Genomic DNA, 16801 nt, shown 5'->3' on the forward strand with positions numbered 1-16801 from the left:
GTAAGTAAAACCATTGCTTTGTGAAAGGTAGAATCCACTGTTGTCCTTTCTTTTTTGCAATAAAAACAGCATAGTTTTTAATATGATTGTAAATACTACAGCAAATTGTTTCTTTCAGTATCACTCTTTTTCTAATTATTGTTTGCCTAGAAAAATTAGTTTCATTAGTAGTGTGAGCAATGCTTCTAAAGAATTAATAATACAAAAACAGAAGTTACAATTAGAGTGAACTTGCAACTAGAGCTTTCAGAATTTTTTGTCAAGGAGTTTGCTTTTCATCTTTTCTAATTTTTAAATATCAACTTTTGAATGATACTGACTGTATGAGAGTAAAAGAAATTTTATTTCAATATTTCTGCATTTCTTTTTTGATGTATGTAGGAATTGTCAGCTACTCAGTTGGAAAAGAAGAGACTTGAAGAAAAAAACCATTCTTTACTTACTGGATTGGCTAATCTTAAGGTTAAATGAGTAGGTGTATTAATTGTATAGTTTGCTTTTACAGCATAGAAAAGAAAACAGTATTTCACTTTATTTTTGCAGCTTTCGATACTTATGGTTGCTTTTTATCATGGAACTTGCACTTTGCTCATGTAAGTTAGTATATATATATATTTCGTTATATTATGAAGAATCTTCTATCTCAGACTAGTAGTTTTCTATTAAATCTTAATTGAGTTTAAAATCAGTTGGCTTTCTATTATAGCACACTTTCAGACTAATGTTTCCCATGGAAAAATATGTTGTGCTAAACATTCATATTAATTGTTTTTGTGTTTTTTTTCGTACTAGACAATCCTTCAAAAACAAATAGTTGTGCTGTGATTATTAACATACTGTACAAATTCCAAGTTTGTTTGAGTACTGTGAAGAAAGGTGTTTGAATTTTCATGGCCTGAAGCATTTGCTTTAAAGTTTTTAACTAATTGCTCTTCTGTCTAGAGTCAAATCAAAATATTTAATTATCTAATTTTTTAAAGTTTTGTATATAATGAGCACTTACAAAAACTATATTTAGATTATTAACTTGGGAAAACTACCAGTTGTTACTTGTGCTAAGAAATAATTATGTTAATGACACACATTAGTGAGAAAAGTTTATGCTCGTATGTATCAACAAAAAATTTTAATTTATTATTAGAAACACAACAGATTGATGGCAACTTCATCATAAATTTGTCAAACAATTACAATAATCCTGTGTTTAGCAGAGCTAATAAAATAGGAAGCTACAAAAAAATGTGAGAACAATTTATTTTATTGATTTTATAGTTGGTTTTATCGAGTTTTAACTTCCCAGTTGCAAGTTGTGTGTTTTTAAATATTTATTTGTTGCAGCTTGAAATCAATTTTTTTTACTATATGTAATGCGGCTTAACTAAACAATTGTATGTTTTATTATGAATGCAACATTCCATTTCAGAATTATAGAAAAAATGCATTATGCCATTAATCACATTCAGGTTTATAATGCCTAAATGACAAAGCATTCAGGCTAATAAGTGTGATAAGGCACTACAGTAAAATTGAAAAATATTTATTTTATAATGTATTGATGCAATGTAATAATAATGAAAATGTGCAATAGGATTTCAACACATCCTGCATTACTGCTTTATGTGTTTGCTTATTTATTTCTATAAATCTTAACATTTTTAATACCTGATGAAGCATCTATTCAGATTTAAGAGAAATTATATTTTGAGTTTTATTTTTAAGTTTGAAGCTGTGTATAGAAATAAGTTTTTCAGTTACATGACTGAATTAATGAAGATTTCTCTTTAAAATGCATGCAAATTTAGTTGATGTAATGATAGTTTTAAATTTAAAACTTTAATTAATTGTATTACATAAGATTTTTTAGTCTGAACATAACTATTACTGTACAAGGTTAAGGTTGATATTGTAAATAGATAAGTTATTTTTGTTATTGGAAATTTATTAGAAAAAAACACACACACACACACATTTCTGAAGAAAAAATAAGTCAGCATAATTTTCCAAAACCAATTTTCATTGTAAATGTACTTAATCTTACTTCATTATCTGAATGCCTTTCATAATAAAGTGTGGCATACTAGTTTTAGAAGTAATAATATGTCAAAATATTATAAAGCTTATTTTTTGTCTAACATAATTGGTTTGTAGTAAGTTTAGAAACTTATAATGCAAAAACCTGGGATTTGATTCCCTATGGTGGACAGTGATAGCCCTTGGGTAGCTTTATATTGAAAAAAGAACAATAACAGTTGAGCTTATAGAATACTTGTTATCTGTCAGTGTGTTTTTATACCAGCCAGTTAATGATGAAAAGATATTGTACCGACATTCATATTGTGGCTTCTGGTCTATTTGTCATGAAAGAAGCTGAATCTTGCATTTTGTAAGTGAAGCTCTATTATTAGTAAGAAAATAATGTGCTATATTATGTAAGCAAGTAGTATGTAACTCAACTAATATTGTTTTTCTTTTTGAGGGTGTATACACTAAGTTTGGAAATATTTCAGTATCTTTGAAAATACTTACTTTAAAAAATACATTATTTAAAATTATTTTTAAAAAGTAAATGTGAATGTTTTTGTCTTTTTATTTCAGTACTAAGTTGTTTTTGAGTCAGTTAAGATCAACAGAAGTATTTCTTGTTTTGGTTATTGAATTTAATTATTTTTCTTACTATGTGCTCACAAAAATATCCTGTCATATAGCAAGGGCATAAAAGTCCCTAAAAATCAGTGCTTTATCATAGTGTAAGTGGTTAATATCTACTATTCTTAATCTGTTGTTTTTTCATAAAATTCTTAAAGAAGTAAATTACCAAAACATGAACTGTAACCTGGTGTTTGGAATTTTAAAGAGGCAAGGTAGAAAAAACGTAAATGACAAAAAAATAATATAATTGATCATGGTTATTTTGCTTTTCTAAAATTATTGCCTTGTTAAAGAATTTACTTTTTATGTTAAAAACTTTGAACTTAATTGTTAATCCCAGAGTGTTTCTGGTTTCTGTACTGCTATCAGTTTTTGTGTTTTTTTTGTGTGTTTTTTTATATGTATCAGTTAAATATCACAATTATTCTCTGTGTGTCAAACTTGTATAAGGTGTGGTAATGAACTAAATGAAAAATAATTAACACTGATTTGAAAGCACTATTTTTATAATGCGTGCAATATTTATTCATTTAGGAACCCTCTCAGAAAAGATTAATGTAAGGAAGTTGATGTCAATAATTGCAGTCATAAATAAAATTTTAAAAATTGGCCATGAAAATGTCAATTTTACTTGGCATTTTAGATCTTTTTAAAGAAGAAATAGCAGCTAAAATAAAAAAAATGTTAACTTGAGCTTATAAAAGAACAAACTTACTAAATACATTTTTAATATTTTTTTTCATAAATAATTTCATATCCATAACTGATTTTGAAGCAAAAACAACCATGCATTCCAGACAGTGAGACATAGCTTTGATAAAACATAAATTGAAATATAAAACCTTAAAGAAAATGCCTTGGGTTGTTTTTATCCCATATTTAGGTGGTGAAGATTTCTTGGTAACTTCATGTATTATTTAGTTGAATAGTCTATAAAGCATTACTGTAATATAATATTAGTAAACAAAAACATTTCCTCTTTGACTTAGAATGTACATCCACAAAAAATTGTATTTTTTTTATCTAAATAACTAGCAGGAGTTAATAGTTTAAAATAATGCCAGAAATATATGAAATAGATTTTAGTTTTTATTACCATATTATATCTAAATAGAAAGTACAGGTTAGTGGGCAGTAAGTTTTTGTTTACAATTTCTTCTAATTATTTTATATCACGTCTATAAATATTTTTATGTTACAAGAGCTTACAAAGAAACAATGTAATCTTATTAGTGTATTTAGTGCTTTAGAAATATGACTCAAATCATGCAAACCAGGAGTATAAAGATTTTCTTTTTAACTGTAAGTTGTGTATTTTAACAAATTTCTGTTAATAATGATTGGTGTATAATGCATTTACACTGTCTCAGTATTTAAACAAAGAATGCAGATTTTAGTGCAACAGTCAAAGCTAGCTTTGAAATGAAATATATTAGGCCTTTTACATCTGATTAGTCACATTTTATCATAGATAATTTTTACCATCCTTTTTGTAAATGATTGGTCAGTAAAAAATTATTAATCATGAAGGTTATTATGGCTGTGCAATTTCAGTATTTTCCACTACAATATAGAAATTCATATATTCTTTTGGATGACTGTACATCCAATTCAGTTAAAGCTTTGATATTGAGTTAAAAACTTTCTGAGCAGTCCTTTGTTTCAGAGAAAAGATAGATATTAAATGCTATTTTGATATATCTGATTTGGAAACTACAGAGAGACTAATCATAAAAGGATATGTCAACATGATTTTGATTTTAAACATTATATGTGTGTGTTATGGAAACATAATACATGTTGCTTGTTATGTACTGAAATTATCAAATATTTGGTTCTGATAAAAGTTTTCAAGTTGAAATGAGCAATTTCAGTAAAATGAAAAATAAAAACCCTGTGAAAGTGTGGTGGAATAAATCAGTACAGTTTCTTCATTCTTATTTCATTTTTCGAAGCACTATTACTTTCTACCCCCAAAGAAAAACTTGTAGGAGTGTTAAAATTCTAATTTCAAAATAATGAAAATAATTAAAATTTCTTACTGTGTTAGTAAACCTGAAACCTTAGTTGTTGGATAGTGAAATAAACTAGAGCTGATGTAGTATTTTTACAAAAAGAGCTAAAACTTAAAAAAAAAATTGCTCAACAAGCATATCTTGTTATTGCAATAGAGGCAACATTTGGTTGTTTGTAAAGAATAATATTTTTTCTCTAGCACATCTTTCCTACAATGTGAAACAGTGAGAAAGAAATGTGATTAATGTAGTTTGAAAGTTAGTTTGATATATTTTTTGACAAAAGCCCAAAAGGGTTTCAGGAATAAAACTCAAATCACTAGATATTGTATAGAAATGTTTGCTCTTGTATTTGTGGGATTGTATATTTGAGTATCAAAAATGTAATTGTTATTAAGGACACACCTAATTCATTCTTTCTAAAACAATTCTCTAGCAGTCATTTGTGTTTAAGACTGTGTGAATATCTTAACATAAAAGAATGTTGCATATTTCAAACTGTTGAATGAATTAATCATATATAAATTACAAAATTGTTTGTTACCTAATTTTAGTGCATCATAATTTGGGATTTTTTAAACAAATTAAAAGCATAGTCAAATTATGCAGGTATTTTTTTTTTTTTCTGTTATCTAGTATGCCTTCCATTCATACTAATTGTAATTACCCCATGGTTCATAACTGTAACCTTATGGAGTAGCATTTATAAGTAAATATTCTACTATTAATTTATCATATTTGTTGTTCCAAGATACAAAGTATGTTAGAAAGGGTGTGTATTTTTGACCTAAAATCTTAGCTAGAAAACCATCAATTTTGAAAGTGTTTAAAAATTATTTTTATGTTAAAACATGAAAAGGTTCAGTAATTGAAAGTTTACCAACATTTTGTGGAAGAGATTAGTACGCTTTTATGAACTTTGGTTTTTGTTTAATAAGATGTAACAAATCACATGGGAGTATAATTGAATCGATGCAAAGGTAATTGCTTAATTGTTAGCATTTGAATCATGTTTTTAAATTATCCAAAACATCTAGTCACAAAATATTTTCAGTTATAATTTATTTGAAGCTCAGAATGTTATAGTTTATGTGTATTTCATTATTTCTTTGAATTTCAAAACTTCACAGCAAAAACAAAAAAGGAAGAATTTATAAAACAGTTTGATTTTTCCCTTTTCTATGCATACTAAGTTAAATTTTTATGACATATTGCAAATTTTTTTATATTTTCATTTGTTGCACTACAAATTTTAGTAGATACAGCTAGTTTTTAAACTGAAGAACATAGGAGTCTTTTTATGGCCATTGTACTTATTTCTCTGTTTTAATTTATGCAATTGTACATTAATAAAATTAATAAACTCAATTATGAATCTTTTTTTTTGTGAATATTATGATTTAAGAGGCTTTTATGCCTGTGGTTGATTTTTATGTATGTGTAAACATTTATGTGTATGCTTATGTTTGACATAACTTTTGGTATTGTACACGTGTTCATTTTGTATTAACCTTTATTGCTGGGAGCTTTTAAAGGTTTAGTTTAAAAAATAAATAAGTTATCTATCTGGAGCTTACTGTTGCTGTGGTATTGGTTTTGCTTGAGGACATGTCTACGTTGAAGAAAAAATACTTCCAAATTAGTTTAGATCTGGTAGAAACTCTTCATTAATAAAGAACATAGATTCGTATATACACACACACACACACACATATTAATTTTTATCTTATAACTCTGTTGAAGTATGTATGACAGGGTAATGAAATATGGATTTATTAATCAGTCGTAAGTATTCAAAAAGTATAAAAATACTGTGGAAAATTGGTAAAGAAAGAGTTATTGAAAAGGCTATAAATTGGCACATGAAATGCTATTTTCAACATTAATACTGTAATAACTACCCTTTTTCCAACCTGAAATCATGTTTTTAAATGGAGCTCTGACAAACGTTGCTGAAAGTTAAATTATTACAAATATAGTGTTGTACAGATATTCACTATGAGTATTTAAAGTTTGTAGTGAATAAAATATGTCCTGTTACTCCAGAAAACATAACTGGTTTTATTTAAATAACACCAATTATATTTGCTGAAGTAAAAGTTCATAAACTAATTGTTTTAAAAATTATTAGCTTGTGTTTTATATTTTTAATAGTTAATACAAAATTTTTAAAGGAGATAATAAAGAATTCACAATTATATTTTTTGTCATTGTTACCTTGGGGAAATATGTAATATTAAGGTCAGAATTTTAAAATGCAGCACTTGAGTGACTGATATAGTTGCAAAGTTTTACCCTTTCATAACTAGTTTAGAGTACATTTTCAGCCAGGTATCTTCATTTAAATTGGCCTGGCATGGCCTAGCATGTTAAGGCGTGCGCTTCGTAATCTGAGGGTCGCGGGTTCGCCCGAGTCGCGCCAAAACATGCTCGCCCTCGCAGCCGTGGGGGCGTTATAATGTGACGGTCAATCCCACTATTCGTTGGTAAAAGAGTAGCCCAAGAGTTGGCAGTGGGTGGTGATGACTAGCTGCCTTCCCTCTAGTCTTACACTGCTAAATTAGGGACGGCTAGCACAGATAGCCCTCGAGTTGCTTTGTGCGAAATTCCAAAACAAACAAACAAATCATTTAAATTTTTAAGTTTCCTAAATGAAGTATGACATTCTTGATAACTACAAGTTTTTATTAATATTTTACACAGATATAGATTGCATATGCCAGTGGCTAGAAATTCGTTTTATGTTGATCCTGTGTCTGACTGTCTTCTATGGATGGGGAGTGTGGAGAAACAAAGACCATCTAAAGAGATGATATAGATGACTGTACAAATTGGTATGAGTTGTGAATTTTTCTCCCTATAAACTTTCACTGGATTCTTAAACATTTACATATATGCTTGTCATGCATCGTAACCCATTAAATGAAAGAAAGAATCTGGATGGTGTAGTGGTATCCAGATCACTGTATCACACCATATTGGGCTTAAATTCCTCTAATTGAGTGTCTTCCTTAAAGTCTGTCAGCAGTTGAGTTGTAGCTAGTGTCAACCAAATACCACTTACAAATGTCCAGGTATTCTGGAAATTCTGTCTTATCTGTTACTGTTGATTGGATATAGTACCAAGAAACCTTGGCATTGTTGCACTGTTCTTAAGATATTGAGCTTCTGATAACATAGCTAATTGTCTTAATAAGATTACATGATGAGTGAGTTTGGTGATTACCAAATAATTATTTTCCCAACACAAAAGAATCTTTAACAACTTCACACATAAACTACAAAACAACCATTACATCTCTATCCAATGAGGTTTTTCGACTTGCATTTCTGATTTTACATTCTTTGTCATAGACATTCTTTCACAGATGGGTCCTTGCATGTGGTGAGAGGACCTCCTAGAGAAGGTTCTGTACTTTCAGTTTATCTCCTCTGGGATCTAAACATCCATTTATGTGTTTGCTGTGCATGGCAACCTATGAATTGGAGAAGAGGGTTCTGATGGTTGAGAGGTTCAACCCTAACACACCACTTTGGCCTTGAATTCCTCTAGTTGGCAGCCTTGGGGAGGCCCCTCCAGGGTTAATTGGCTGGTCCACTTGAGTGAGGTTTAACCAAGTACCAGAATTGAATGTTGTCAACAGGTGTGATGGACATTGTTTGATGCTGGTGTTCCAGTATAGTTGTCATAAAACCCTGGCATTGCTGCAATGTCTTTGTTTGGCATTGTAATGTAATGTGATCCCTCATAGGGCTGTATAGTGGGCACTGAAATATATTGCCTTTATTATGGATACCCCATTCATGAAAAAATAAATAAAAATGAAAAAAAAACATCAGAAAATGACCACACATGGATGAACGACTGTTATATAGTCACCATCATAGTTAAATTCTGTACCTTGATTTCTGATTATGCATTCCTTATTCAAGGAATCCTTAGGGCAGATATCTCCTGTTTTTATTTAAAAGGGATTAGAGGGGATTGCTGGCCCTTCCAAGTTAGTAGAGAAGTTATATTCTGGAAACATTTTCACCACAAAATACCAAACTCCTCTTGAAATTGAAGATCATTGGGGATATACTCATTGATGTTACTCCCCATGCAACTTTGAATTCTTTTAGAGGAGTTATAGTTGATAAGGATTTAAAGAATCTTCCAGAGTTGGAGATCCTTGCTGGTTTCTCCATCCAAAGCATTTCTGCAGTGCACCAAATCTCCACTCACAAAGACAGAATTATGATACCTATTATATTCTGATATTAATGTTTACATCATCACATCCCCCTGCCACATTTAAAGCAGGTTATCTGAACTGTAAGATACAGCCATACATTCCCAAACTTCACAAATGTTTCCAGTGTCAGGAGTTTGGTCACTCAAAGACATCATGTTATGGTTCTTTAACATGCTCGTTGTAGTGGCAAAGAACAAGACACCTTTAAGTGTGAACTGGAACCACACTGTGTTAACTGTAGTGGTTCACACCCTCTTACTCTATTTCTTGCTATAAGTGGATGGAGGAAAAAGAGGTGCAATGCTTGAAGACTATAAACAATATCTCCTTCCCACAGATTCAGAGGTTATTATCCCCCTCTCCATCTAAGACATATGCTGCTGCACTCAGTTTCACTGCCACAGTGGGAGTACAGACAGATATCTCCATGCCTTCTGCAGAGCTGTTTGCAAGACATGTGAAGAGTCTTTTGCCCTCCATGGTTAAAAGAGTTCGTGAATCTATATCTGCTTCAATCTCTGTTCCTGCCACTCCTTCCAGTGACTATATGGGTCTACCTTCTCTGGCTTCAGGTTCAGGTATTTCTTTGTCCACAGGCAGATCTGCCTGCTCAACCCAATGCAAGATCCATGGAGGTCGACCTATGTTTAATAAAGAAAAAAAATGATGTCAAAAACAGTGGCTCCACACACCATTCTCTTACACATAAATAAAAATGGCCACTTTGATACAGTGGAACTGTTGGATTTTTTGCCACTTGATACAATCTTGGAGGCTATAGGCATCAATATTTTCTTGGGTCATACCACCACTATTTGTTCTCTCTACCTGCCTCCTAAAGAGACCAATGATCAATCAGACCTAGATGCCCTTATTGAATGGTTACCATCTCCATTTCTAATCTGGGTGAATTTTAATGGACATAATACTCTATGGGGTGGTGCTGATATTGATGGGGGATGGGTTATTCCATAGAGCATATGCTCTTGGACCACAACCTTTCTCTCTTCAGTACTGCTTTTTATACTTATTTTCATGCACCAAGGTAGTCTTTTACTGCTATTGATCTCTCTATTTGCTCACGTTCACTTTTCTCTTACTTTTCTTGGAAGGTTGACAGTAATCCATGGGGCAGTGATCATTTTCTTATCATTTGAGAAATGCTGGCCATGGTCCATGCCACCCAATCCATGTGCCTTGATGGAAATTGGACCAGGCCAACTGGCTCTCTTTCAATGTTCTCTCAGAACTTGATTTTGACATCGATAGACAAATGCATGGCAGCAGTGACTGACTGTATTGTCCAGGCAGCTGCTCTGTGTACTCCTAAAACCTCAACACATTTTCATCATTCTCATCTCTGGTGGAATCTTGCCTGCCTCATGGCATGGAAGGCTCAAAAACAGGCCAGGGATACCTTTCTCAGGTATCCCACATTTTTAAACCTCATTACTTTTCAGCAGGCCCATGCATATAATTGACAGGTCAGAAGTCAAAGCTAGAAGGAATTTTGGATTAAATACATATCTAGCATCTCTTCTACCACCAGTTCCAAAGTCATAAGGGACAACATTTGGAAGGTCAGTGGGCAGTATACTTCTGCCCCCCTTTTGATCTTGCTCTCTGATGACCAGGAAGTTGCTGATGCCCAGAGTATCACCAATACTCTTGGTGAAAGTTTTTTCTGCATCTAGCACTTTTTCATCCCCCACTTTTTTAGCCATCACAACATGGGCAGAGAAGTCACCTCTTTCATTTTGGGCTGATTGTCTGTATGACAATAATCACCTATTTACACTGGTGGAAATCAAGCTTGCTCTTCATCATCTGGCACTACATTAGTTGGACCTGACAATGTTCACTATGAAATGCAGTGCCATCTCTCTCTCTTGCTTCTCTTCTGGTTGTTTTTAACTGAATTTGGCAGGAGAATGCTTTTCCTGATGCTTGGCACTGGGCTATTGTCCTCCCTTTTCCTAAGCCTGGGAAGGGTCCCAAGATTCCTTTAAACTACTGTCTGATTGCTTTGATGATCTGTCTCTTAAGATGTTAGAAAGGATGGTTAATACTTGTCTTGTTTGATTCCTACAATCAACCAACCTCCTCTTTCCCACTCATTGTGGATTTTGATGACAGTGCTCCACTCTGGACCACCTGATTTGAAACGTCAATCAAGGAAGCCTGTATCAAGCAACATCTTGTTTCTGTACTTTTTACCTTGAGAAAGCTTATGATACCACATGGAGGTATGGTATCCTGTGAGACCTCCACTCATACTGGTTGTGTGGCCATTTGCCCATTTTTATTAAACATTTTTTAATGGACCAGCAATTCAAAGTCCATGTTAGTTCAACACTTTCCCACAGGAACTTGGAGTCTCTCAGTTCAGTGTCTTGAGTGTCACACTTTTCATTATAAAGATTAATGTTAGCAGTGGACAACTCCCCATACAGCTGCAAACAGTTTCTGTGTTGATGATTTCCATATCTTGTGTTGGTCATCAAGCATGAGGTTTATTGAACAGCAGATACAGACTGCCTTAAATCGTTTATCGAAGTGGACTACAACCAACAGTTTTACCGTTTCTTGCTCTGAAACTATTTGCATGCACTTCTGCCGCCAATGAGGTATTCACCCCGATTCCAAGCTCTGTTTTAGAGAAGTTGTGCTTCCCACAGTTCCTGAGGCAAAGTTCTTGGGGCCTATCTTTGACTGTAAGCTGACCTTATTCCACACATCAAGCAGCGATGTGTCATGTGTACAAGGGCACTGAACATCCTCTTTTTCACCTCTTGGGGATTGGATATATGTTCTATGCTAAAACTCTATTGTGACCTCATTCAATCTAAACTGGACTATGGCTCTGCCAGGACGTCAGCCTTGAATATATTGGACCCTGTTCACTATCAGAAGCTTTGGCTCTGCACAGGTGCCTTCTGCACTTCTCCAGTCCAGAGTTTGTACATCATGTTTCATGAACCTTCTCCACAGTTTTCAACTGTCTTTACTGTATGCTTCAAAACTTCAATCTTGATCACAACATCCCACCTTGGGTTGTTTTGTCCTTCCTCAGTCTTAGTGGGTTATGCTTTTTCAGAATAGATGGTCTGCCATTGATCCTTTTGGTCTTTGTATCCAGGCACATGGATGAATTGGGTATGTCCTTGGATAACATTGCTGTATCCACTGGCCAGCCCATCCTACCACATGACCTTTCTTTGAGTCATCTGAAGAAGGCGGATACTCCCGATTGGAAGTACCACCTTGTATTTTTAAACTTCATTCAAACCATCCTTTCATTTCCATTTATAGGGATGGTTCAAAATCAGGTGATTCTGTGGGCTCTGCCATGATTTGTTGTGATTTGGTGGTTGCACACAGAATCCCCTCTGTAGTCTCTGTGTTCACTGCCAAATTGTGTGCCATTTCTCTTGACCTTGATCACATAGAAGCCATGCAGTACATGAACTTTACTATTTACAGTGACTTGCTTAGCTCTGTACTGGCCCTGGAATTGTTTCACATTAGTTTTCACTCTGTTCTTGTTGATATTCAAAACCAACTGGTCCATTTCTCTCTATCATTTGCTTCTATTCAATTTTTCTGGATACCAGGCCATGTGTGAATGAGTTCTCTGACATTGCAAGCAAGTCTGTCTGCTTTAGTTCTACCCCTGCTGTGTCTGTTCCATACATGGACTGTCGCCCTGTATTCAAGGCTTGGCTCCATATTATTTGGCAGTCGACGTGGAGTGAGCAATGGGATAAAAACCTTCTTTTGGACTTTGGTTGTCTTGTTTTCATAAGGACCGGAAAGAGGAACTTGTCCTAACTAGGCTACGCATTGTTCACAGTTTTTAACTCGTTTTTCTTTATCTAGAACTGATGGACCAGTGTGTGGTCTGTGTGACACTCAAGTCACAATAGGCCACACTTTACTGTTGTACCATTGCTACGATCGTGAGTGACAGCACCATTTAAGACTATTTTTACCATGGGTTTACCCCTGATGTTGGATGATGTCATTGGCATTGGTGATACTGACCATCTTACAAATGTTTTTAATTTTTTGAGGACCATTGGCCTTTAATTTTATTTAAGTTTATCTGATGTTCAGCCAGTTTTGGTTTTAACTTAATTTCACTTTACACTTTATAATACTTTCACTTTTTTTTTTTTACTAGTTTGTCACAGATAGCTTAGTTAGTCATTTTGACACAGGACTTTTTGTTTAACTGGTAATAGCAATGCACTTGTCCAATTTGCACAAGCTCTCTGAGACTGGTATTTTTGTCTAGCACAAAGAAGTTTGTACTTCTTTATCCTCTGCTATCTATTTGCGAGGTCTAATTAATCTTTATTATATATTTTTTTAAATTCTAGCTTTACATTGCTGAAGGAATTAGAAGCTACTCTTACTGTTGAAACTCCTCAGCACTATATTATTTCAGTGCAAAATCCAATTAGTACTCTTCTGAAAGCATGTGGTGGCCTAATATTAATCAACATATTTTTATACTTTTTCCACATCACTTTATGCAACTAAACTGCAATAATTATGCAGTGGGTTGGTGGGAACTTGTGCCTAATGTATGAAAGATCTTTTGTTTGTAATAGTTTGTACTTGGATGCACAAAGGTAATAGAATGTAAATGCAGTGCTGGGCATTTATAGTAATTAAAATGGTTGATTGCCTTCCTAAGACTACCCATACACAAGGTTACATGTGTAGTTCTGAATGGACCTGATAGCTGTGCAGGATGTCTCAATGACTGCAAAGTTAAACCTGTTGCACAACGTGCAATATCCACCAGGTAACTATTACAAAAAGAAAAGACTTTGATCCAAAGTACTGATAAAAAATGACAAACTGATCATCTGGAAAGAGACACTAGATTTAGCAATGTTTCAAAACCTGGGTATTGGGAGAAAGTATTGAAATTTAACAGGGTTACATCACTGGTATTCTTGTCTATATAGTTCACACCAAAGACCTTAACACACAAACACTGCTATCTGAAATGAGGCTTTGAAGGATGATAGGTCCATTCCCCAAATTTCTTTTCATTTGAAATGTGTAATACTAACTTTTATGCATATGGTAATGCCATCCATACTTTTCTATGCTTGTTTTCATTATTGCATAGTCTGATGAAGATGAAATACTCCCCACATGTGAACATGTGTTACATTTTTACTTTAGTTATATAGATGTTGTGCAAGAACAAGGCATCAGCTTTGTTTATAAATGAATGACCACAAACGCAATTTGTGTATCTAACAGAAGAGAATGAAATGTGTTGCAAGGACCTAAAAAATTTAAGTGTTTTTATAATTCTATGATGGTAGTGGTTCATCTGCTGCTTATGTATGTAGGAATCTAGTTGCATATATTTGTATTACATAATTATAAAAACACTTGAGTCTCTTGGTGATTAAGACGGATGTAACTGTTGACTATGCTTGGTGAAGTTAAATGGCTAAGTCCTTAAAAGGACTGAGGCTCATAAAACTTGAGTAAGCAAAGAAAAACAAAAACATTTTCGATTTTTTAAGCTTGCACAAATGAAGTTATATTAAAAATATAATTACAAAATACTTCACATAAAACCTGGAAATACTCTATAAATAAGCAAGACTCCACCACAAGTAGTTTTAACAAAGGAGAATCGAGTAATATATACCAAAAACAATGAAATTTTCCAGTGAAAATTTTTAAAAACTAATAATTTGTGCTATTTATTAATTACCACTAATTACAAACAGAGTACATTCTTGCAACAAATTGTAGAATAACTTTCTACATTGGAAACACTGATATGCAATTTCTCAATCTGTGAAACAAGTTAGTACAAGTATTATGGTACTTATTGATGTTTCAGGTTCAGTTACTGTTTGTTATTCCTAATTTCACATTGTGAAGACCTATTAAATTAAAGCTCCTTTAAAACCAAAATTAGGCCAATTTTTGTAGTATATTGCTAGCAATTCATTGTGTTTTTTTTATTCTCTGCATGAGGAAGGTTTTATTAAAGGAATATTTATAATCAACACTTTTATTTAAAATGCATAAAGTCATTCAGAATATATTACTAATCTTATTACCCATAAGTTTTGTTTTTGAATTTTGCATAAAGCTATACAAAGGCTGGCTGTTCTTAATTCAGCTAGTCATCACCACCCACTGTAAACTCTGGAGCTACTCTTTTTACCAATGAGTAGTGGTATTGATTTTCACATTATAACACCCCACAGCTGAAAGGGTGAGCATGTTTGGTGTGAAGAGGATTAGAACCCACGACCTTTGGATTATGAGTCGAGCACCTTAACCACCTGCCCATGCCAGGCCTTACCCATAAGTTGTGTCAAGTGTTTTATGCCACTGTCTAACGAAGAAATTATTAAATTGTGAATCATGCCATTTAGTAAACCTTCCAGTGTTGATAACAATAGAAACTTCAATTATTTTTAAACAACATTGACAGCACTATGTAACAAAATTTTTACTTTTTCTTGTTCCTGGGCAGAAATTGTTATTTCCCAATTGCTTATGCCTAAAGTAAATGGAAGAGACTTATTTTTCTCTCCAAACTTTGCTTTTGTGACCTGGGTAATGAAATTTTCAAATTTACCCATTTTCCAGAACATTCCCAGTAGATTAAGTGCTCAGTAGCTAATACAGAATTTTTTTGAACTTACAAGAATTTTGTAGAATAAGTATCAGGCTCATAACAGTATCTCAACAGTGTCAAGACCTTGTTAGAAGCCTAGAAGTATGATGAGTATGGCTGGAAGGTTATCAGAGACTTCCAAATGATGGCAGCACAAAACAGGAAGCACAGGCCACAGTGGACCGAGTTCTCAATGGGGAGGCACAATTTCCAGGTGTTGTTCCCACCACTGCACATAAAATTGGGTCTTATAAAATAATTTGTCACAGCTCTTGATAAGGAGTCTGCAGCCTTCAAGTACCTTCGAGACTTCTTCCCTAAGCTGTCTGAGGCAAAGGTCAAAGCTGGTGTCTTTGTTGGATCACAAATAAAGAAAATCCTGGAGTGCACAGAATTCCTCAAGAAGCTCATTAGGAAGGGAAAAAAAAAAGCTTGGGGCAGCTTTGTCACAGTGGTTCGGGGCTTCTTGGACAATCACAAGGCACAATTTTGTGGAACTGGTTGAAGCTCTGGTGAAGAATTACAGCAAAATGGATGCAGGATGTCCCTGAAAGTCCATATCCTTGATGCTCATCTTGATAAATTAAAGGAGAACATGGGAGCATACTCAGAGGAGCAAGATGAGTGCTACCACCAAGATATACTGGACTTTGAATGTAGCTACCAAGGAGTGTATATTTGGGGGCTGATACGCAAAAGTGATTTACATTACAGTTGCAAACTTCAAAAAACTACTCACTTCTAAACATTTTTGTATAACTTTAGTATAAATACATGTAAATCTTGATTCATATGTTTTATTCATACCTTATGTAAATGAAAATGTGCAAATTAGCTCGTTTTTACAGAGAAAATAGGTTAATTTCTAAATTTCATTATCCAGGTCACAAAAGCAAAGTTTGAAGGGAATAATGGTCATTTTCTCTACTTTTACAACATAATCAATTAAGAAATAACACATACATACTATCCAGGAACAAAATTTGTGCTACATAGTGTAACATTTTCTCAATCCATTAAGGTTCATAACACAAATTCACAGTTAAGAAATGTTGTACATAAATACTCCCAGAATAATTTGTCTATGCTGTTTAGAGTCACTAAGGCCTGATAACACTTCCTGCAATATAATGCACTTATGGAGTAAAATATGTTGTCAACATTAAGAATGATAAACAACAAGATTAATTACAAATAAATTCTCAAGGAAGTAAGCAATGACAAGAGTC

At 33.3% G+C, this 16801-nt stretch overlaps 1 protein-coding gene across 6 annotated transcripts in view; it reads left to right on the forward strand.

The window, feature by feature from the left end:
- The window catches only part of LOC143256703 (PRKC apoptosis WT1 regulator protein-like), a 29516-nt gene extending 23281 nt beyond the window's left edge, over positions 1-6235 (forward strand). For all 6 annotated transcript variants that reach the window (XM_076514269.1, XM_076514266.1, XM_076514267.1 and 3 more), the window contains exon 7: positions 382-6235. In XM_076514269.1, coding sequence (XP_076370384.1) covers positions 382-471 — 90 coding nt within the window. In that variant the 3' untranslated portion in view covers positions 472-6235. The remainder of the gene's footprint in view (positions 1-381) is intronic.
- The last annotated feature ends 10566 nt before the right edge of the window (positions 6236-16801 follow it).

Source organism: Tachypleus tridentatus, chromosome 7, assembly GCF_004210375.1.
Source record: "Tachypleus tridentatus isolate NWPU-2018 chromosome 7, ASM421037v1, whole genome shotgun sequence".
Classification (NCBI taxonomy): Eukaryota; Metazoa; Arthropoda; class Merostomata; order Xiphosura; family Limulidae; genus Tachypleus; species Tachypleus tridentatus.